The 24,916-nt window shown below is 39.8% G+C and overlaps 1 protein-coding gene across 6 annotated transcripts in view; it reads left to right on the top strand.

The window, feature by feature from the left end:
* The window catches only part of HDAC5 (histone deacetylase 5), a 2,571,411-nt gene that overhangs the window by 2,226,207 nt on the left and 320,288 nt on the right, over window positions 1-24,916 (top strand). For all 6 annotated transcript variants that reach the window (XM_044055165.1, XM_044055164.1, XM_044055163.1 and 3 more), the window contains one exon: window positions 6,422-6,555. In XM_044055165.1, coding sequence (XP_043911100.1) covers window positions 6,422-6,555 — 134 coding nt within the window. The remainder of the gene's footprint in view (window positions 1-6,421; window positions 6,556-24,916) is intronic.

Here is a 24,916-nt window from a genome sequence, read left to right as displayed (position 1 = left end):
TTATTGGATGCTCACAGACAATTACATTTTTACTTACATAGAACTAAAGACATCAGAAAAACTGACCAATTTTTTGTTTCATCTGTAGAACTGAAATTGAGAAAACCACTTTGCCAAAGTAACTTTAGCAAGATGGCTGATTGATTGTATTTTATTTATTTATAACAAATTGGGTATTGCCTTACCACAACCGATACCAGATCATCTAGATCTGTGGCAACTTCTTTGGTTTTCCAATCTAAAACATCCATGGATGACATGTGCAGCAACAACTTGGGCTACTCACAATGCCTTCATTACTCATTGCAAATTGGATCTTGTGTCTAGAGGTAGAGCATCTTTTGGTACATCTGTGCTCTGAAATATCCTTCCCTGAGTCCACCCGAGATTTTAGATAGCTGGGGACTCTGTCCCATCAGTTGATGACATAATGAAAATTGCCAGCATCAGATAAAGAAGTTATGTACTCACCATAATGTTCCATCTGTGTTGTCCATTTTCATTCTTCCTCAACTCCCCACCCACCAACCCCCATCCTTTCCAAACTTCTGGAAGAATAAATTGTTACGGGATGCTACTGTCCTTTATGTTGAGCTCCAGATACAGACTTCCCATTTTTCGCTGTGTGTGCATTTTTCCTTTCACCTCGTATAATATATATATATATATATATGTGTGTGTGTGTGTGTGTGTGTGTGTATATATATATATATATATATATATATATATATATATATATATATATACATACACACACACACACACACACACACACACACACACACACACACACACACAGACACACATTTATATGGGCCCATGTTACATGGACGAAAAGCCACATAAACGAAGACCAGTTCGTTGAGATAAGATCGCCGACAACGAACATGCCCGACAATGGTGAGTAGTGCGGAATGGGATGTATTCCCATTCCCATAATGTGGTGCGATCTCGGAGTTAGAATATTTAAGTAGGGGGGGTGTGGGGGGTGTAGGGGGGTTGCTCCACTGCTATACAGGTATTTGTATTTGTGTTTCGGTGTTTTACGGAGACAGAAATAGGTTCTGTGCTGTTACTTGTGGACTTACCTTTGTCGGGCATTTCCGTTGTCGGTGATCTCGTCTCGGCGAACTGGTCTTCGTTTATGTGGCTTTTCGTCCATGTAACATGGACTCATATATATATATATATATATATATATATATATATATATATATATATATATATATATATACACACACACACACACACACACATATATATATATATACACACACACACATACATATATACACAAACACACACAACAGATATTCTCTCTCAGCTAACAAGATCTGAGGTACTTGAGGTGGGTGCATTATGGGTAAGGGAGAAGGTCAAGAGTTTTAGGTTGCCATGAGCTTTAGCAATGGCCATTAAATGAGGGATTGGATCTGAACCCATCAGTTGAGGAAGAATGAATATGGACAACACAGATGGAACTTTATGGTGAGTACATAACTTCTGTTTAATGTCTGAATGACAGTAATGCACTAAAGACTGATTGGGATCTGTCAGTCTTAGCATCTAGCATTTGCACCCAGGGTGGCTGCCTTCGCCCCACCCTAGCTGTGCCACTGACTGCTGCAGCATGATTCCTTATCCTTTGGAATTAGCCACAAGTGGACATCTGCCCTTCTAGTCTGACTTCTTGAGCTTTTTTGATGTCAGCAGTGCAGAGTAGAACCCCTTCCCTAGCCCAAGATATGCCAAAGTATGGCTACAATAAAGAATAGCGTACCTTATTTTGAGTTCTTTTTTGTCATAACAAATGATTAGTCATTAATTCAGCTGTCCATCAGTCACTTACATTAAACAATAAGTACCCAGTTTAGGAACATCATTTTTATGTTATAGTTCCTAATTTTGCCTATAACTGTGATATTGTTTCTAATTAGATTTTTGTGTGGATTGATACTTTCTTATGTCCATAACATCCCTGAAAAAAATCAGTAAGTCTGCATGTGGAAGACAGAATACACCTGAAGATTACCACCTGTACTGCTCCATGTCTCTGTCTGTGAGAGCTGTGATGCACTTATTAGGATTTTTTTTTCTTTCTGTACCCAGAATGTACAAACTTTTCATGAATATAAAAAGCTAGTAACACCAGCACAAAGGATAGCCCCCATAAGACCTCACAAACAGAAAAATAACACCTAAAAATCAAACAAGCCAAAGAAGGGGTTGGGAGGGTGGCCTAATTGTTAAGGTGTTTACCTTACAAACACAAGGTACAGGGTTTGAATCTCACAGGGGATAACTGGCTAGGCTTAAAATGGCTTGCAAGGGCAGTTGGCCTAGTACTAACCTATGAACCTATGAACCTATAAGGTAGAAGTGGAAGAATCAAAAAGCAGGATGTGAGAAGCTGTAGCGACCTTGCCAGTTCTGCCAAAGTCTGAGTGCATTGGATCAGGTGAAGCATTGCTTTGTCTACCTCCAGTCTCATGGCATGTGTTGTCAGTTACATTTCTGCCCATCCTGATACCCTTGGAGGCAGACCATAGCATATTATTTTGTATGATTAGCCAGGCCTCTCTGAAGTGAGCAAGACTTCAGAACAGACAGTAGATTTCCTGCAGGATCCCTCAGTGGTTATCCTTAACAGTTTTCTGCTGCCAGCTGCAGTATTTACTTAACAGAATATTTTGACTAATGCAAGAGGGTCCAGAAGGCCATATAGTTTTACAGGTTTCTGGCCCAACCCCTGCCCATGAAGAAGAGCCTCTGTGTTTTTTTTATATGAGAGTTGCCAGCTGAGGTCTGACATGTTAGGGAATTGCCATAGGTGGATGTCCACCTAGCTCCCCAACGGCTAGAGCTTTGTGGATGTCTTGGCACAGGGTTAATCTTCCATAAAGGGGGAATGTAGAGGCACCATCATGCTTTTTTTTTTTTTTTTTTTGCTGCAGGAGTTTCCCCATTTTGACAAGAAAGCATTGTTCAGTCAGGATTCAGTATCACATCTCTTATTCTTGTGATTCCTTCAAAGATAAGTACTTCATTGGGGTAAATTTTTCAATTGTCATGCAAGTATTAATGTGAAAATTTACAGGGAAACTGCATTTGCTTCCTAGGGTATGCTTTTTTGCAGACTTCAAGTGCCATTGCAGATGCACTGCTTGATCCTGCAAAAGGACTACCACTTAAAATCTTTAGCCTGCTTGAGTGAGTTCCACCTCTCATTTTTTCTGCAAAGTTTGCATGGGTTTTATATGCGTAAAGTCTATAAACATAGAGAGAGTACACTTCTTACACAGTTGGCTCAAAAGAAGTAAGAAGTCATTATGTTGCTGACCAAGAAATCTCTTCCGTCCAGGAAGACATTATCTTCTAATGACACACCATCATAAGGAGGTCAAAGGAGAGAGAGAACCTCAAAAAAGTTGGCAAAGAAAGGAAGGTAGCAACAGACAGGCCTGTGGATGCAGGTTCCACTGAAATGGTTTGCCAACCCTCATCTTCAGCATCTACCTTGTCCTTAGGCCTCTATCTGGCCCTTTTGAAGGGCAGACAAGTTGATAGGTGCTAACACGTACTCCTGGGCCATGTATCAGTAACCTGGAATTCTTGAACATGAAATTTAATGTGGAAGAAGTTAAACTTTGATTGGAATTGGTGGCACAAAAAAGTAAAACAAACCCCTGGTCTCTGTGCCCTTTGAGTTTAAACTAGGCTAATACAAAAGTTATAGAACATTGCAAGACAGTGGCAGAAGTGCAGGGAACAAAGCCATGTTACCATTCCTATGTCCCTTTTCCTTGGAGCCAGTATGCGCAAGTAACACATTCCTTGGCTCTGTTGCCAGTTCAGGCTTCCATGTCTCTAAATAGCCTACCTTTGAAGATGGGTTGAGGAATTTTTTGCAGTCTGGCAAAGCTTCTTATCAGGGAATTTTGCTCCCATTATTCTTAGATTTACAACCTTTGAAATGGGAAACAGATACTTTCCCTCCCAGGGGATCTCATTCTTCTTAAGAAGAGGAGGAGGAAGACAATGAACTGGCTTACACTTCTAGCTCTCATCCCCTCTGTGTAATGATTTAGACGACCAGAAATACATTTTGTTTGGCTCCCTTCTTAGAAGACTTATCTTTCATGGTGTCACTCAGTTTGATGAGAGAACAGTTTAAATGGGAATCTTGTGAAATGTCTGATACCTGGAAATGGTAACTGGACCTTCTTGGGCTGTATGAGAATGTTTTTTTGGTGGCTTTTCTGGAGCTAATTTCCAGACTCCTCACAGCAAGGAAACTGGACTGGTTTCATAGAGTCCAGTAGGAATCCCAATACCTACATAAATGTCCCATTGCAGACCTTGTCATCATCTCACTGGATACCATCAAATGATCTAAGATAGTGTTTGGTTTCAGCATTCTCACTTTGGTAGGGGAGAGTAGAAGTTTCAATAGATTTAAGATTTTATACCTCATCTGCTTTGTCACTTTAGTGCTATTAACTGCCAAATGCATATGTTAGAATACCAGGCTGGGATCCTCAAGTAGATGGATGATCTGGCAGTGGAAATAAAGGACGAGGCACTGAAGGTTCAGATCTTCAAGCTTGCACACATGTCCCCCAAAAATGTAGGTAAGCATGTGATTAAGTGGAGCAGTGATGTTGTGGGTATGGTTTCCAGGTCAGTTGTTTCAGAGTCAGTAATTTCCAAATGCATTTGACTGCTGATTCAGCAATTACCAAAGGGCAGTTAGGAACAACTTGTTCCATTCCCACCAGTGAAAATTTTCTTGGTCTGCTAGCACAGGAACTTTTTGATAAGATAGAGAAAAAAATGGAAGAATAACAGAGACAGTGAAATAAGTGTTCCATCTGATTATCTCACTATGTGACTGCAGCTCTCTCTCTAAACAATGATCCTTTTACAAGTGTTTCTTGGGTTTGGTGGCCTTTTTCTGAACAACCCAATAAACAAAAAAAAAAAACCCAGTAAACTCCAGATAAAAATATAATTTTATTAAAGGTTGTGGCTCTATGATGCAGATGGATGAAACTCATGACTGCAATGCAAATAATGCAAATGCTGCAGTAGCCAGCCAGAGTGGAAGGCATAAGCAGCTAATACCAGCTTGCCCATCCTGAATGTGGTGGTGGCTTTGGACATAGTAGTTCAGCATGCTGCAAGACTGGCACCCAGTGGAGGCCAGCTATTTTAGTGCATTACAAACAGCGTAGGATGATGCTTTCATAGCTGTTATCTGTTTTGGTGCACTCCACTGTACTCATGCTTCCTCAGGAGTGCTGGCTCTATACCGGAAGTGAATGACATGAACTGCAAGCTATTGCTGCTAGCTACATTGAAGAAAAGAAGCTAAAGGCTCCGGACCTGATTGGGCTTCTGACCAGAATGAAGGTGTATTGCTAGGGATGGGAGATTCTGGAGAAAAATAGTGCTGAGTAATAGAATTGTTTTAGGCAGGTCTTTGATGTGTTTATTTATTAGGACAGAGTCTGGCTTAATAAGTTAACTGTTTCAATTACACCTTTTCTAGGTAGGATTTTAGTCTTAGCCTACACAGTAAATAAAAAGTGGTACCGGATAAAACCAGCTCTGTAGTCACCTTGAGATTAGAAATTGACACACAAATTAATTTCTTGATTCTTTTGACATTGATGGAACTCGAGAAACACGTACGTAAAATGTTCTCTTTCCACACAGATGAGTGGACAGTTCTGCATTTGTTTCTGTAACTATATTTTATAAATTCTACTTTGTCGTCGTCTTCTTTCAGTTACTTTTTGTTCTTTCAGTTTGTCCTAATTTCCTGCTTCACTTGTTAAAGGCTGTTCCTTTTCCTTATTTTCTTGTTTTCCCAATTTGTTTTTGTTAATAATGAGTGTGTTCTGTTATCCTTTAACAGGCAGTTTGCTTTTAGTGAATTTACAGCTCATGTTAACCTTTGCTTTGTCTGATAACTGTAATTGAAAGAAGCATACTCTTTTCCCCTTTATTTTTTGTCTCTGGATGTTGTGCAGAACGTGGTCGTCAGTTTTTTTTTTTTTTTGAAACAAAAATGTGTCTGAAAATTTCTCCTGCTGTGTTAGTGATTAAAAATGCAGTGTTTCATTTAGTTGTGGCTGCCACAGCAAATCAGCACAGTGTAACAGGAGTAGATACAAATATAGACAATCAAGCAATAAGTACAGACACTCCCAGTTGTAGTCATCACTTTCTAATAGCTGCAGAAAGCATGGGTGCAGCTGTTCAATATGGCTTGCTAATCAAAGCTTTTGCATTATAATGAAGTTGGCAGTTTGTATGATGTCAGTATTAAATAGTGCATATTGTGTGCACATTACATTGTATTGTAGTTTACTTATATTTGTATTGTATCTTAATTTTTCTGTCTTCCACTTAACAGGTTTAGTCTATGACACCTTCATGTTGAAACACCAGTGCACATGTGGGAACACTAACAATCATCCTGAACATGCTGGCCGAATACAGAGCATTTGGTCACGGCTTCAGGAGACAGGTCTGCTTAGCAAATGTGAGGTAAGAGCAGCAAAGGATTAGAGAGGGAAATTCAAAGTGAAAGATTGTTTCTGTCTTCCTAGAAAATGACTTCACCATTTAACACTTGTCCTGTTGGATGTATGATGGGGAAGACGTATTCCAAAACTGTGAAGTGTGCTCAGTGCCAAGGTAGACTCTCTCTACTCATGGTGTTGTTTTGAACATTAGTTTCATCACAGACAAACTGCATGGTCTGTGGGTTAATGTAAAGAAAATGTACAGTGCCCTACTAGTTAGTAAGCATGTTTTGGAAAATTTTTATTATGCATGGATATGCTTTCTTGCTGACAGAAAAGCTGCATCTTAGACCTTGTGTTGTAGGGATGTGGCATTGGAATGTTGCTGTAAAAGTCATCTCTTATCAAATCTGTTTAAGAGCAGCAATGCTGTGAACCTTCACTGAAAATGAGCTTAGTTCAGACGGACAGCTCATGCTTCAGCATATAAATAAATATGCAAATTACATTATATGCAAGCTTATCTGTGATACAAGCTAAAATAAGTGTGAAATCCCAGTGGGGACATGTGTATGTGTTATGACCTTTGAACAGCAAGACTTTGTTTCTTTCTGATCTATTGATGATCTCATAAAGACCTTCCCAGTTTCAGGATAGAAAGCATCTTTTTTTCATCATTGCAAGTCATATTATAGTCTGTTTATATCATTAACTGACAGTCATACCTTGGAGATTGTATGAGGATGATTCATCATTTGAGTATATGGATTTGTAGTACTTTAGTTTTTACATTTCTTTGTTTCTTTCTCAGAAACAAAGCCTTGCATTAGAGATGCCTACCCTACTGGTTCTTTGCTTCACTTGGAAGTGGAACTAGCATATTTACATTTTTTGCTACATAATTGTTGTACATGCTCTTTTGCCACCATTTTTCTTCGGTTAGTAATATTGTTGTTGCTGCCTAGGGTGGATCATACCTGCATGTTCATGTGTAATGTGATGTATTTTTGTTCATTGCATATTCAATAAATCATCTTAATTAACCTGTTGACAAATTATTATGCCAAGCTATCTGAAAACAATTTCAAAAACAACTCATTTACGCTGCGTGTGTGCATATTCTGTATCACACTTTAATAAACATTGGCTTACATTAAAGTCTTTATTAACATTGCTTAACTAGTTTTGAGTATGCATAGTGTATCTAGTTGTTTCTGAAGTACTTTGGGGTTTTGTAATCTAGCCCTGTTCATTATAACTTATTGGCATGAAAAATGGGGATGCACCCTATTAATTTCTAGTGATGGCTGATAATGTCAAAGCAAGACAGGAAGCAAAATGAGTGAGTATGGTAAAGTGGAATGGAGTAGGGCTATAGTGTGGTAGCTTGATGATTGTTTAACTATGATCAAACAAGAACTGGGATAAATTACTTTCATCCACAGACTTCCTCAGTGCCCAGTCAGTTTTGCCAATTTATTGACTGTATACAAGTCAGATGTCCAATTGTGATCAAATAAAATATAACAATAATGATCACAGTAATATATTTGTTTGTGCTACACAAACACGCACTGGCTTCGCCAAGTCAGATGAATGATTAACTGTGATCAAAGGACAGCAAGGTTCTGTCAGTTTCATCCACAGACTGCCTCATGTTCTCCTGCCACAGCCACTTTATTTACTGTGTGCACTTCAGGTGTCGTATTCAATTTAAATGAATGACTAAATGCATGCATAATGTTCATAATAATGTACTTCAGTTTATGGTTATCATCTCTCCAACCCCACACAGTTGTGCCCAACAGTTACAAAACACTTTAATGACAGTTTACACCTCAGATGTCACTTTGTGGGCAAATGAATGAATAAATAACCACAGTAATATTTATCATCTTGTTGTCAGACATACTGTGTCACCCACTGCAACCCCACCATTACACACATGCAAATATGCCCACCAGTTACAGACACTTTATTAACAGTGTATGCCTCGGATGTCTAATTGTGATAAGATGTCTGAACAGGTCTAGCCCCACTGTCCCTTATGGACAAAGGCTGTCAATAAGAAAATATTGTCTAACACCCCCCACACAAAAATCTTTAGTTTTTGCCAACTAACATGCCCCCCCATATGATACTGGGGAGCCATATTATTTGGAGTGCATGGCTAGGCTTGTAAGGGCCCTAGTGGTCATTAGCCTAGTAACAAACCTATGAACCTAATGGTAACAAAGCACTATATTCCACTGTGTTGCTGTCAGATTCATAGAGTGAAACCCTTTACAAATCCCCCCACACACAGATCTGTCTCCTAGTTATAGCCACTTTAATAGTCAGATGTTTGAGTGTGATCAAATGAATGAATAAATACATAAGCATATTTAGCTTTTTAGTGTTAGATACATAAAGTGTAAGCCATTCCAGCCCACCTATGCACAATCATGCACACACACACACACACACACACACACACACACTTTGTTGCCTATGTTCCCATCAGATGTATGATTGCAATCAAATGAATGAATAAATGCATAATATTAACCACAGCATTTTGACATATCTATGTATTATGATCTCTAGACAGCAAGACTTGGTTTATCTATGTAGTATGACCTTTGGACAGCAAGACTTTGTTTGTCTCATTTGCTGATGATCTCATAAAAAAATTCCAGTTTCAATTTCAGGCTAGAAAGCAACATTTTTTATCATTGCATGTCATACTGTAGTCTGTTTATATCATTAAGTGGCTGTCATGCTTCAGAGATTATAATGAAATATATTAGTCTGGTTAATATTTATATAGTAATTTATCTTATCATCTGAGGTATACATAGTTAGTAATGTAACCATAAGTGGTGTGTGTGTGTGTGTGTGTGTGTGTGTGTGTGTGTGTGTGTGTGTGTGTGTGTGTGTGTGTTACTGTAAGACACACACAGTGCAGCCCATTAATACACCCCACACAGACATATGTGATCAGCAATTAGTTACTTTGTAAACCTCAGATGCCTGATTGCGATCAAATAAATGAATAAATACATAAATGGTAGCCATAGAAACATATACCCAGCTTGTTGCTGTCATATGCACACATTGCAACCCTCTATACACACATACAAAGATGTGCCTACTGGTTACAGCCACTTTTCTAACTGCATGCATGTACACCTAAGATGTCAGACTCTAATTCATTTGAATACATATGCAAACAATGGCAACAACAATGTGCTTCATTTTGTTACTGTTTGATACACACATTTCAGCCTACTGCACCCCAGCACCTCACAGATGTGCCTACCAGTTACAACCATTTTAATGAATGTCTATTCTTTGTATGTCTGACTGTGATCAAATGAATAAGTAAATAGCCACAGTAATATATTTCAGTTTGTCATGAGATACATGCAAGGTAACCTCACCCATACACACACAAACAAAGAGGTATTTAGCAAGTACAGTGACTGTGTAGATTTCAGTTGTCTGATTGTGGTAGATGAATGAATGAATAACTATATAAATAATAACTAATATATTTCAGCTTACTGTCATATGCATAAAGTGAAGCCCATTAAAGCAACCCCTCACACAAAGATGTGCCCACCAGTGATAGCCATGTTATACCTTAGATGTCTGTGATCAAATGAATTAATAAATACATAATAAGCTACAGTGATATATTTCAGCTTTTTGATATCAGATTCATAAAGTGCAACTCATTGCAGTTTATCCATGCTCATGCATACACGCACATGGATGTGCCTAGCAGCTACAGAAATTCTACTAACTCTGTGTACCTATTTGTGGTCAAATGAATGAATACATACATAAGCGGTAGCCACAGTAGTTTATTCTAGCTTGTTGTCAGACCATAGAATGTACCCCATTGCAACACACACACACACACATACACACACACCCACAAACACACACACAGTATTAAATATACAAGAGAAAAAATATACATACTCTCATATACACACACACACACACACACACACACACTATTAAATATATAACAGAAAAAATATACATACTTTCATACTGTTCTGTAGGCTGGCTGGTAGCAGCACTACTAAACAGAAGAACCCAAGTTTGTTCATAACGGAAAAGACAATGTTTAAAAATAATTTTAAAACTTATTTTATAAAAAAAATACACTTTTCCCCATTGTCATACCTCTGTGATGCCATTCATAGCTTCTTTCATTTTCATTAGGGATGAGTAAGACACCAGTCACCTAAGCCAGCCTGTGCCAATAAGAAATGTCTCCTTTCTGCTTCATCCAGCAGACAATCCAGCTTCCTCTGAAATGCTATTCTGCTCCTCTCAAAATACCAGGGAGACCTATAATAAGACCTAATTAACTTCCTCTCCATTTAGAAGACACCTTACTGGTGCTATCTCTGGGCTGTCCAAGTAAGCTGATTTGCCTTTTTTTCTTTAGCAGAACTCAGAGCAGTTTTGAAAAATATGTCTCCAGCCCCTGTGTTTAGGGACATGTTCTTCTAGCTGTTGCGCATTCTGATGTCCCATGATGAGCTAGAATAGAGTTGTGAGCCCTAAAAAAGGGAAAGTCATCTATGTTTTAATAAGACAAATATAAGTATGATTTTCTGATCACTTATTTTTAATTTATTGGCGTTGAAACCCATCTTTCGGTACCATGAGATAGCCCTGTTGGTTTCTGAATATGAAGGTAAAGAATAAATGGTGTTGGCAACCTAAGACCCAGCTAACCCAGTTTTGATTAGCAGTCTAGAAGTTGGGGTAGCAAACAGTGGAGATGGGAAATGAGTGACCATGCTCAGTTTGTTCATTCTAGTGGTGTGTGTTGGGAATGACGTCTCACCATTTGGGTAATTGAGTGACATTTTCAAACTGGACTTTTTCATTTGTGGTTGCCATAGTGTATAAGAGAGAGATTAGGTATTTACAGAAAAAAAAAATAATTTGCCTGAGGTGATGGCCCATCACCACTCTACAATTGTCCCCACCAGTAATGGCTGAAACTAATGGGGACATATTGAATGGTAGGGCAAGGTGAACCCAAAAATAGTGTTGTAAAATACAAGTATTAATAAATATAAGTCCCCCCCCACCCATGCACTTGCATCCATGTAGTATTTCCAGAGATATGTGGTATAGCCTATAACTTAAGACCTTATTTGCTACAAAATGTAAAATAATATAAAACTTAGTTGTATCATGTGGATGTATGCATTTCCTCTTTGCAGCTGCATTTAGGACTGGTTCATTAGAGATGTTGTTCTTATTTTTATTGACGTTAACTGCATTTTTACTTGTAATAATTGATATTGTTTCATCGTTTCAGATACCCTCTGCATTGAGTAGGTGCAGCAATTTCCTACTTTTCTGAGGTTCACAACCCAGCACAATTCTTTTTCCCCTCTTCTCCCCTGTCAGTCCTGCTTAATTAAAAGGTGTACTCATAACAGTTACTTTGGTTCATCCTGCCGAGTCACTGTTGACCTTCCTTTGGTCACACATGTATCACATCTTGTTAGTGCACGCAGTGTGATCCCCATTGTGATCCAGAGGTTGAACTCAGGAACAGAGTCTGCTTCCTATCTCTCCCTTCCCTTTGAGTTCAGGAATGCTTGGTGAATAGAACTGATTAGATTCCCTTGAGTCCTTTGCACAGGTCGGTATGTAAGGACAGTCCAGGCATTGAGTGCTTACATGCTGTTTGTCCAGAGGAGTTTGTCCCCATGATTGCAGGATTGCACTCTTAGGGGAGTCATAGTATCAATCTTGCACATAGGTTATTCATAACCAGGTGCCCCTTTCAAAATCCACTGACCCAAAGGTTGGGGCCCTGCAGCCTGTTGCCCCTTGTAGCCTGCTGTTTTTTTTTTGCATTGTCTGTTACATTGAGTGATCTTAGGCTGATGTTTGCTGTATTTCTTGCTAAGTCTGTCTCCCCCTTAGTTTCCCACTAGAAAGCAGTTTCTGGAGATTCTGATGTCTGGTATTATAGAAGAACAGTGACCTGTATCCTCTGTTTAGCTCCCTTCCTAATAACCTCTCTTTTGGGGGATTCTCAACTCATGCATTCCATTATGCCCTGGCCATTTACTTCTCTGCTTTCTTCCCCACCTGAGTATACCCCCCCAATTCAGATTGCCTTTTAAGATGCCATTTGTGCAGCTTAGAAAAATCTGGGTCCTGTTCCCCTTGGCTCCTAAGAAGGTAAATACCCTTTATAAACCCCTACAGGAGTAATATGATATTCTGATTAAGCATCCCAGGACAGATTCCTGTGTCATCTATTTGGTCTAGCGTAGTTCCTAGAGAACATAGCACTTCCTTTCTTACCCTGTCATTCTTTTTCACTCTGTCTTTCTCTTTCAGGCTGAGGAGTGCTGTATGGTTAATTGAATTTCCTAGAGGCACGCAGTAGTCAATTTGAGATTGAGAGAAGCAAAGTCAGGACTACGTATTAGCAGGTTATAGTGTTAGTCTTCTGCTCTAAACTGACGGAAAATATAGTCTGTCAAACAGAAAGTCCACATTTTTTGACAGGATAAGTAAGCTGGTGTTTTGTGCTTTGTTTGGCCTTAAATTCCTTAATTATTTGTCTTGTTTGTCCTAATTCCAGTACTCCTTTATGGGCCAACCATTCTGAAAGCCTGGAGCTCTCACTTTATTCTGCAGTCAAGGAGGCTTTGTTATAAGTGTTTACTGCTACTTCCTCAGTGTTCCTTTTATAACCCACTGTGAGATCAGCAGAGGAGAATACTTACATATGTGCCTGCACCTGATGGTGTAACTCAGAGGGAAGTGGGATTTGACTGTGGATGGTGCCTGTAATATGCCATCTTCCAGCTGTCTCCCAGTTAGAAGTCCCTCATAAGGAAGGCATCCAAGTATTAGCCATTGCTGCCTCCTTTGGCCTTGTCTGCAAAGGCTGCTAAGAAGATGACTGTCAGTGCAGTCCCGAGTATGTTGCTGCACTGCCTGGAGTAGGCCAGTGCTCTGAAATTGCCCAAGGTGAAGAACCATCACCACAGATTAGTGGGCTTACAAATAAATTCAAGGTCAGTCATAGCTTAGACAGCTTACATCCTCCCTAGTTTGAGAAATCCACCCAGGCATTAGTTGATCTTCACAGACCTTCTGGAGCAGTCTGATTTTGTACTCTGCAATGACAGTTTAGATTTTTTTCCTTGCATCAAGTTGTTGGGTTCTCTTGCCTTTTATTTATTCCAAAGGGGATTGGATGTTTCCATCCCACCTTGGTTCCAGAAAATTCAGTAAATTCATATAATATATCAAGTTCCAAATAGCTTCTCTGCTGGGGTCATTGCTTTGCTGCAGCAGAGTATCTGGATGGTCTCACTGTTCATGATGGATACCACTGTTCATTTTTTTAACCACCTTTATTGAATTATCACTTGTGTTGTTGGCAAATTAACATTTATACAAAAGTAATCAAACTGTTTTAAATTAACATTAACAAATATTTGTTTGCGTCTTTTGGCTTTTCCCAGTTAGGGGTCGCCACAGCGGAACTCCGATCCGCTAATGATTGGCAGTTGATTTTTACGTACCGGCTTGCCAGGCCTGACGCACAACCTTCAACGAAGGTACGCCCATTCACGCATGTCTCCACGCAGAAGACGCTCTAGCTGAGAATCTAACCGGACAGCGTCTTACTGTGAGGCGACAACGCTACCGCAGCACCACCACTATTGCTATATATCGTATAACATAAGCAACATTACATAAATTATTCAATTCCTGCCCCCTTTTTTGTTAACAGGAAACATCTTTATTAAACCATCACTTATGAAGACATAAGCAGTCATACATTTATATAAATTAAAACAAACCACACTGACAGAATCCTAGTTGCAACCATTTTACATCACAAACCATACCGACACACTCGCAGTTGGAAACATTATACAGCACTTATAATCTACCCAATCATTTTCAGTCAAACATTACATAGTTCATTTAAGTCCTGCATTCTTTTAAATCGTATTCCTCTCCGGTATGTATTGTTCCCACAATTCCCATTTTTCCCTATGTGGTTTGCTCGTACCCTTTTCTAAAGATCTCAATTCCAGTTGTTTTATCTCTATCACTATATTCACTACTTCTAATATAGCTGGTTTAAATCTTGATTTCCATTTTCTAGTAATTGCTTTTTTGGCAGCTACCATAATTAGACAGAGCAAGGCCTTACTTATGTCTAGGCAATTCTGATTCTGTATCATAGCTCTGAAAAATCATCTCCCTCATCACTCCAGTCTGCCCACCCAGCATCTCCAACAGTGCATCCTGCAGGAAATCCTTAAAGTCCGCACTCCCAGAAAATATGTTCCCAAGTACCTGTTTCTTCCCCGTCACACCTCCAACATTTGCTGTCTACCTGAGGAAAAATTCTCTGGAGTCTACTTGGGGTATAAAAATATCTGTGCAAAAATCCTAAGTCTTCTAGACCTTGTTGCATACCTGGAAGACATACATATATCCTCCCATTGTTTGTTTGTGAATTGCTTAGCCAATCTCTCTTCCCAATCCTTTCTAACCTCCTCTGATTGATTCTTATAGTTATCATGCAATATTTTATATGCTGGACTAATTATTCCTTTTTAATGGCAGGTTGTTCTAGATTCTACTAAAAACTCGGTACTTGCGTATTATCATAACCACATTATCCACTACTCATTTCATTTATTTCACTCTGGCCGTATTTTATTCGCCTTTTTAACTTCTCTTAAAGCCTTTGAGTTACCTGAATGAGAAAATATGTTTTAGTATAATTCTTTTAAATTCTACTGTCCACCTCAGATTAGCACTGATCTTCACCTTCACTATACCCTCTGGTTGTTTCAGCTCCGTATATTATGAGATACAAGACAGAAAACTGTCTCCTTTTACAGTGGTAGATGGTATGTCTATCATAACAACATTAAAATCACTCTTATTAGTATTTTCTCCATTAACATTTTTCTGAAAAGGGTTCAGCCTATGCATTGTTCCAGCCAAATTGTCAGCAAAAACGTCAGACCAGTTTCTTCACAGGAATGTAGACATATTCGTACAATATGACAGAATACTTCATTTGATGGATATTCATTCAGTCAAATAATCAGACAATTGTACTTCCCAATGAGAATTCCGATGATAATTAAAACAAATTGCAGAATGAAAAAAGATCACCGCTACAGACCACAAACAAACCAGCATGTATTAAAAGTCAACACAGTCATTTTTTGCAGAGTGCTGCACTTTGTACATTTCTGCCAATTAAATTATTCTAACTCTCTATATATACACCGACTCTGAGATTGCACTACAGTGCTTACTCAGGTAACTGAAAGGCTTTAAGAGAAGTTAAAAAGATGAAGAAAGTACTGGCAGGGTCAAAAAAATAATCGAGTAGTAGATAACGTGGCTGCGATAATACATAATAATATGGTTGAGAGAATGTGGTTGGAATAATACGTAAATAAAAAAAAACTCTACCCGTGCTGGTTTTTCATTTAGGACCCCCCTATTTCTTTCTCTTTGCCTGTACTCTGATATCATTGCTTGATAGGGAAGGCAATCTCTAACCTGCAGTCCAAATAAATTCTTGGCGTCTTCCCATTGCATTACCTTTCCCTCTCTAGTTATTTGCTCCCAATACCTTAGTTCCTTTGCCAGTTTTCTCCAATAAATTCCAGCTCCTTCTTGCCTATTATCTATATCCCTAATTGCAGTCAGCCCTATCCTCACAGTCTCCTTTCTCCATTCCTGTGTTGGCTTAGTTCTTAAAATACTTTCTGCTACTTTATTGTTATAATATTCTGCATGGTTATTACTTTGATGGATTCCATTGTTATCTAGTATCTGTCTAGGAGGTTTCCTTGGTTTACAGTGGCTGACCTCATTTTCAGGGCAGATTGTTAATGCTTGATCTCTTCTTTGTGCCCAAAGTGTTTGTTTACCACGATGCCTAATGCTGGGATGTGCCTTGCATGAGAAGGAACATTTTGCATTATCTAGCTTAATATCTAGCACCTTGTAACACATTCAGGGTATACCCTGGTAGTTTTCCTTGCCTAAATCCTTCCATGGGTGCTTGTCCTTGGAGTCTTCATAAAGTAGGAGAGTCTAGTCTCATTCCAGCTAAGAGGATTATCTTTATTGGGTTACCGTGGGATATTTAATTTTTAGTTGCTTCTACCTGCATATAGGGACCAGGATATCATAGCCTTGGCAGCCTTGATGAGGTTGCAGCAGAGGTCTGCAAATTTCAGATCTCCTGTTGACCGCAATCTTCACAGCCATTTTCACACACTAGTGGATGAATATGCTATACTGGACAGTATGGAATCAGTGACTACAAGTCCATAATGTCCTTATGTAAATGTTGTTGATATCAGACCCCAGTTGTTGGCTTTGGAGTGGTAGGTGATTCCCCTCATTTTACACGAGTCTTCCCTTCATGCAGTCAGACCTATCACTGTGCACATACCTCTTAACTGTGCTACATTTGGCAGTGTTCCAGTTTTAGCACATTTTGATGTTTGATCCCCTAGACAGTGGATTGCTCTGATTTTCCCTTTGATAGCTATTATTTGTACTCTTTCATTGACTCAGTTGTACAGCCAGTGAAAGAGGAAGTCATGAAAGTCAAAACCAAGTCAAGAAACTTTCCACAGGGAAAAAAAAATACTTTGTAGAAGCTTTTAAGCTTTGCGCTGTTTTAATCTGTTGAAGATACTAATAACACAATGCAGTTAGAAAATGGGGCCAGTAATGCAGTTGGCTTCTAGCTGTCTATGCTACTGGTCCATTTTTCTAGCTACACTGTAGGGTACACCATTAGCACAATGTAGCTAAAAAAAATAGAAATGTAACATAACGAAAAGTCATAAAAGCCAGCACTATAAGCCTTTTGCAACTTCACGGATTGTAGCAAGGAGCTTGTATAAAGTGGTTTGCTATAGTCCTGTAGTCTTTTAAGTTGAGAAAACCTTTGCTTTTTTGTTCCAAAACTCTGAGTTGAGGTGGATGCTCCTCTTTTCAGCCATCTGCTCTGCATTTTAAAGGCCAGTGCAATGCTTTCTAACATTCAGAATTTCACAGGTGTGATAGTATGTGATATAAAGTACCTCATTAGTGTGTTGGGGAGCATCTGGGTTCCTCTTTGCAAGATGACCTCCCATAAACCATTTGAGGCTAAGAGAAGTGTTTTTTGCCTTCAGATCTATGAAAGGTTAGAGACCAGAACTTCTCATTCCAACTAAAAAAAGGACCATAATGTGTAATGCATACAAACATATGGGCCAAGCACTCTATCCTATGTGGACAGAGAGGTGACATGACCTAACAGTGGATGTTAGATCCAGGGAATCATTCTTAACAGCAGAGAAATGTTTGTGGTGTTGGACTCAGGGAATCATTCTTAACAGCAGAGAAATGTTTGTGTTGTTGAACTTAGGGAATCATTCTTAACAGCAGAGAAATGTTTGTGTTGGTCATGTACAGCTACAGCCCAGCCCTCTCATGGAACTTAGGATAAGGGAATCCTATATGATTAGGTTCTTTGAGGAGGGGGGCATCTTGGAAATTGTGTTCTTCATGTAGAAAAACATGGTCCTCACTTTGTTCTGCTTAGTGCAGATGGGCAAGAGGAACATGATGAGGAAGACGTTCTCTTCTGCGGCAAGGAAGATTTCTGTTTGCATTTCTATCTTTCCCTGCTGATTCTACACCTTTAAGGAGAATTCATTGAAGTAAGACCAAGACTCATCCTCTTTATGCCTTACTGGCAGAGAAAGGTGTGATTTCAGTCTCTCAGGACTCTGGTAATGCAGGAGCCAGTTCAGGTATAATCAGATCAAATCCCTCTCATTTTGGGGGTGACAGCTGGCTCCACCTCAATATGTTTGCTTCTTTAGGTCCTTTGCTCTTATCAGACCTTCTGCTTGCAGATTCAGTATTTAATAAAGTTATCAGAAAGTCTTTCACTCACCAGACATATCTGTGGAAGACATTCCCCGTTTAGGCAGAAGAGTTTCCTATATTACCCCAGTCAACTAGCTTTCAAGTGGTCCTGACATATCAAGTAACTGGTTTGCCTAAAGTCTCAGTTATTCCATGGTCTGGGTGACTTTTTCTGGAATTCTGCACATCACCGATATGTTACCCTTTAAGGATATCAGGTGTTTCAGCTAAATGGCAATTCTGAATGTCCATGACTTTTCCTTTTACTTTTAAGTGTATTCATGGACAATTTCAGGCCAATAAAGCCAAATTCCTCTAGCTGTGGACATGCATGTTTCTGCCTACTTATGGCATCATCAGCACAGCATAAGAGGAAAGTTTGAAAACACAGGGTTGTCATAACCCAACTGATATTGTTTTAGTTTGTTTGGGATATTTTGTACATAGCCGTATGTTTATGGATATTAGTTGGGTATGACAACCCTGTGTTTCCAAAAGTCAAACATTCCTCTTATGCTGTGCTGATGATGCCATAAGAAGGCAGAAACATGCATGTCCACAGCTAGAGGGGTTTGGCTTTATTGGCCTGAAATTGTCCATGAATAGACTTAAAAGTAAAAGAAAAAGTCATAGCAATCAATTCTATCCTCAGTATCTTTAAGCTGTAGATTGTTTTATTTTTAGGGAACTCTGGTATTTCAGATGGAGTGTGTGTCCTTTTGGACTAATCCGTAATCCCTCTTGAAAGTAGTTTGTGTTTTCAGAACTCTCCTTAAACCAGTCCATTCCTCTAACCATTTACTTTCCAAAAGCAGACTATAGGTGAAGCAGCCCTTCATTTCACGATGTGCACCCAATCAAGCTCAAGTTTTAACCTGTAGAGAGTGCATTAGTCATGGTAGACAGAGGAATTGTTTGCCTCCTTTGCTTCAGGTAAGGAGACTCAGTAGTTAAGCAAAACCAAACTGCAGTGACCATGAGGCAGGTAGCCACTCATTGGAAAATGTAAGTGCTAATCCAATAGGCATGGCTGTTTCTAAAGCTTGCTCAAGAATGTGTCCACTGTAGACATTTTTGCTGTGGCCACTTCATTTTCAGTTTACACTTTTGCGAAGCATTGTTGCCTCGACCATGATTCCAGCAGATGGGCTTCCTTTGGCAACTTGGTACTTCAGGACTTGACCATTTTAGCTCTTGCCTCTTGGCCTTACACCAGGTTTGGCCTCATAAAGTGGTTCAGTTTATATTGATAGAGATTCTTCCCAACAGTTAGAGAAAGCATATGACAGGGTGCCTAGAGAGGAGTTGTGGTATTGTATGAGGAAGTTGGGAGTGGCAGAGAAGTATGTAAGAGTGGTACAGGATATGTACAACGGTAATGTGACATTGGTGAGGACTGCGGTGGGAGTGACAAATACGTTTAAGGTGGAGGTGGGATTACATCAAGGATCAGCTCTGAGCCCTTTCTTATTTGCAGTGGTGATGGACAGGTTGACCGATGAGATTAGACAGGAGGCCCCGTGGACTATGATGTTTGCAGATGACATTGTGATATGTAATGAGAGTAGGGACCAGGTTGAGGAGACCCTGGAGAGGTGGAGATATACTTTAGAGAGGAGAGGAATGAAGGTCAGCAGGGCTAAAACAGAATATATGTGTGTAAATGAGAGGGAGGGTAGAGGAATGGTGAGGATGCAGGGAGTAGAGTTGGTAAAGGTGGATGAGTTTAAGTACTTGGGATCAACAGTTCAAAGTAATGGTGAGTGTGGAAGAGAGTCGAAGAAGAGAGTTCAGGCAGGGTGGAATGGGTGGAGAAGAGTCTCAGGAGTGATTTGTGACAGACGGGTACCAATAAGAGTGAAAGGGAAGGTCTACAAGAGGGTAGTGAGACCAGCTATGTTATATGGGTTGGAGACAGTAGCATTGTCGAAAAGGCAGGAGTCAGAGCTGGATGTGGCAGAGTTAAAGATGTTAAGATTTGCACTGGGTGTGACTAGGATGGACAGGATTAGGAATCAGTATATTAGAGGGCCAGCTCAGGTTGGACAGTTTGGAGACAAAGCAAGAGAGGCGAGATTGCGTTGGTTTGGACATGTGCTGAGGAGGGATGCTGGGTATATTGGGAAAAGGATGCTAAGGATGGGGCTGCCAGGTAAGAGGAAAAGAGGAAGGCCTAAGATGAGGTTTATGGATGTGGTGAGAGAGGACATGCAGGTGGTTGGTGTGAAAGAGCATGATGCAGAGGACAGGAAGAAATGGAAACAGATGATCCACTCTGGTGACCCCTAACGGGAACAGCCGAAAGAAGAAGATGATGAGTTATGTACTGCAGAAGGAATTTAAAGTTATTTTTTTTTAGTATTTGGTCACTATATTCAGTGCATTCATGAAGCCTCTCATCAGTCAGCTCTTATTACCTCTTTTTCTAAATTCTTATTTAACCCTCTGTCACACATTTACAAATGGATTTTCCAAGTCAGGAAAGTATGTAATTTATGTTCTTCTATGTGTTTTGTCTTCACTTTCTCTTTCTATGTATTTTTTTCCATCTACTCTCCATTCCTAACCCATTTGTTTTAGAACTCCAGCTTCTTCTACCCTCAGTTCACCAGAGCTAATCATTAAACTTTCAAAGCAGGTAAAAGACAGCCAAGGTTTTGAAGAGTTTGCGGGGACTGGGTTTGAGTCTTAGATGAAGCATGCTGCCACGAGCCTAGTGTTTTTTAGGCAAAAATATGTGGAAGTAACATCTGAGGGGAGAAGGAAGAACACTTCTTTCTGCAGAGGAGGAACATTTTACTGAGGAGGTCTTCCCTTGCAAACTAGAGGTCCAGAAAACATCCTTTGAACTTTGTGGTCTGTGACACCATCATCTACAACTTTGTAGTGTTCTCCCGGGTTCCTAAGGACTAGAATAAGTGAAGTAAGTACTTGTCAGAAGTTTTTCTTTTTTTTGGGGGGGGGGGTGGCTAGGAACCATCACCTTGGTAGCTGGAGACACTGCCTTCATGTAATATCTGGTAAACTATCACCATAAAATCACAAAATGCAGCACTGGCACTCGGTGGTCAAACAGAACACCCTTCTGGTAATCCAAAATCTAGGTGCTTAGGATTTCCCTCTCTCTTCCCCCCTTGGCTGACCTGGTGTGACTTTGTTTGAACTCTACAGTTCCCTACAAAACAACGGTGTCTACAGGACTGCAATCAGTTTCTCTCACCATTTAAACAGATTGAACTCTACAGTTCCCTGCAAAACAACGGTGTCTACAGGACTGCAATCAGTTTCTCTCAACATTTAAACAGATTGAACTCTACAGTTCCCTACAAAACAACGGTGTCTACAGGACTGCAATCAGTTTCTCTCAACATTTAAACAGATTGAACTCTACAGTTCCCTACAAAACAACGGTGTCTACAGGACTGCAATCAATCAGTTTCTCTCAACATTTAAACAGATTGAACTCTACAGTTCCCTACAAAACAACGGTGTCTACAGGACTGCAATCAGTTTCTCTCAACATTTAAACAGATTGAACTCTACAGTTCCCTACAAAGCAACGGTGTCTACAGGACTGCAATCAGTTTCTCTCAACATTTAAACAGAGTAGGTTGCACACACAAAAAGCATTTGTTAAACTTTCACTTACAGTGCTTTGTAATTAAGCAGGTCACCATATTGGTCAGCCATAGGGCTCTTTGTTTCTACTTGAGTGGTTTCCTCCTTCCCCTGTAACTGAAGTAAATTGACTCTTACATTAAGAGCTGTAATACTTACCTTATAGCTTTAGGACACCTTTGGAAACCTTGTAAATTGCAATAGCCCTGCTATGTTCGCCCTCGCTACGCTCGGGCTCTCTTCGCTCCCCTCTCTGCCCCCAGTTCTATCCCGCCCCCAGTACCTCTAAATTTATAGTACTATAGCCACTCCCCCACTTTCTAGATCCTATCTGCTTTCATCTGGGATAATTCCACCCACCCCCATTCTACTACCTACATTTTAATAGCACCTATTAGCTTTCATCTGGCATTTTCCTATCCCCCTTCCAGTACCTTTACCTCATCACTCTATCTTCTGGTGTTGCATCACCAGGTAAAACAGTTCCTTAACTCACTAGCTGAATCACAGATAATGATATACTCCTCTTTACTACCCCTCTTGTTCACACCATACCTCCTTACCTTGTATGAAAACCAGTTTCTCACGAGATTTTAGGTCCCAAAAGGCCATACTATCACCCCAGCTGTAAATCCTTCCACCTTCAACCATACTTACAGTCCCAGATCCTATCCAACGTCTTGTTCAGTCTATCAACATCTCAACCCCAGGCACATTAGCTCTAGATCCAAACACTACCACAAACTAATAAACAAATTTCTGAAGTTCATCACCAAGTATAGACTCAACCTAATACTTGGTGGTGATATTCACCCCAACCCTGGCCCACTCACTTCAGATACACATACCCCTCTACTTGCAATCTAAGCTACAAACCTACAATTAATAGGCCAACTAACTCTCTCCTAGTCTGTCATCTCAATATTAGAAGCATTAATAACAAGGTACATGAATTGCATGCACTTCTGGATGTCCACTTCCCTGAGATTCTCTGTTTATCTGAAACCTGGTTAAAACCTAACACTAAAGACAATGAAGTGTTACCACCTGGGTACAACATACACAGGCTGGATCGTGCTTCGAAGAAGGGGGTGGAGTAGCTGTACTCTATAAATCTGAGTTGAATGTCACCATAGATGTAATACAACCTCCTCAGATTAATAACTCAGAGATTCTTGCCACCAAATTGCAACTTAATAAAAATAAATGCATTAATATCATCTGTATGTACATTCCCCAGGTAACAATATATCTACATTTGAAGATATCCTGCACTGGCTATCATGTCACTACCCCCAAGAAACCCTACTACTTGGAGACTTTAACATAGACTGGGGCACCTGTTCCTCAGAATCCCCAACCACCCATATTAACCTGCATGCATTTACACAAATCATATCCACCCCTACCAGGATAGGTAAACCCAACCAAAAAGAAAATATACTTGACTGGGTACTCATAAATAGTCACCCCCAACTGTACACCTCTGGTACCCTCCTTAATGGCCTAAGCGATCACCTTCTCACATATGTAATTAAGCACAAAACCATTAATTCCCAACAACCCTTACTCAGAAAGGTTAGAAACAATAAAAACTTTGACCCTGCCAAATTCCAACAAGAACTAAACTCATGTAATTGGTTTATTCTAAAACACCTCCCCTTAGAGGAAGCAGTAGCATACTTTAACAACAAATTCCTTCAGATCCTTGATTTGCATGCACCTGTTCGTTCAAAGAGAACCAAGGCAAAAACTGCACCATGGCTTTCTATAGAGTCTAAACTCAAAATTACCCTTAGAAACAAAGCATGGGGTTTATGGCGTTCTTCTAAAGACCCTCAGGATCACATTAAATACAGGCAATCCAGGAACGAAACCAAAAAATCAATTTTACAAGACAAAAAACAATACTACTGTAATTTACAGACAGTAAATCAAAATAACCCTCAGAAGTTTTGGGCAGGTTTAAATAATCTACTACATCCTGGATAAACTTCAACCCCAATCCCTGCTGCTACTATTGATAAAACCCCTGAAGATGTTTCTGATAGTTTTAACCAATTCTTTACTGAGACAATTCAAGCCCTAGCTAGCCAACTACCTCCTAGCTCCCCTGGTCCTGAAAGTAGCACCCCTAGAAACCTACTCACGTTCATCTTCCAACCAGTCGCCACTTATCCGTACCTTGATCAAAAAATTAAAACCCACTACACTTTCTGCTGATCAACTCCCTGCCGAGTACCTACAAAAATCAGCTGATGCTATTGCTTACCCCATCTCAATACTAATCAATCGAACCATAGTAGAAGCTAAAATTCCCACCATCTGGAAAATATCCTATGTAATTCCACTTCACAAAGGAGGCAGCTCTACTGAATTCTCCAATTATAGGCCAATAGCTATACTCTTTCCACTTGCAAAGATTATGGAAAAATGTATTCATAGACAACTCATGCACCACCTAATCCAAAATCGCCTTATGGCAGGCACTCAGCATGGCTTCCGTCCTCATCACAAAACTACTTCAGCCCTCCTAGCCTTTACTATCACCATAAACCATAATCGCAACAATAATTATATATCCTCAGCCCTCTTTTTGGATCTTTCCAAGGCATTCGATATGGTTGATCACCAACTTTTAATCCACACCCTGCAAACATTCTGATTAGATACTGGAGCCCTCCAATGGTTTCAATCCTACCTGAATGGTCGAAAGCAGGCTGTCCTCTGGCAGAACAAACTCTATAACCTTCTACCTAACACCCTTGGAGTACCACAAGGCTCTATACTAGGGC

This window comes from Protopterus annectens, chromosome 13.part0 (genome assembly GCF_019279795.1).
Source record: "Protopterus annectens isolate FY-2018-M chromosome 13.part0, PAN1.0, whole genome shotgun sequence".
Classification (NCBI taxonomy): Eukaryota; Metazoa; Chordata; order Ceratodontiformes; family Protopteridae; genus Protopterus; species Protopterus annectens.
Note: the sequence above shows the minus strand (reverse complement) of the source record. Positions and strands in the feature narration are given on the sequence as shown.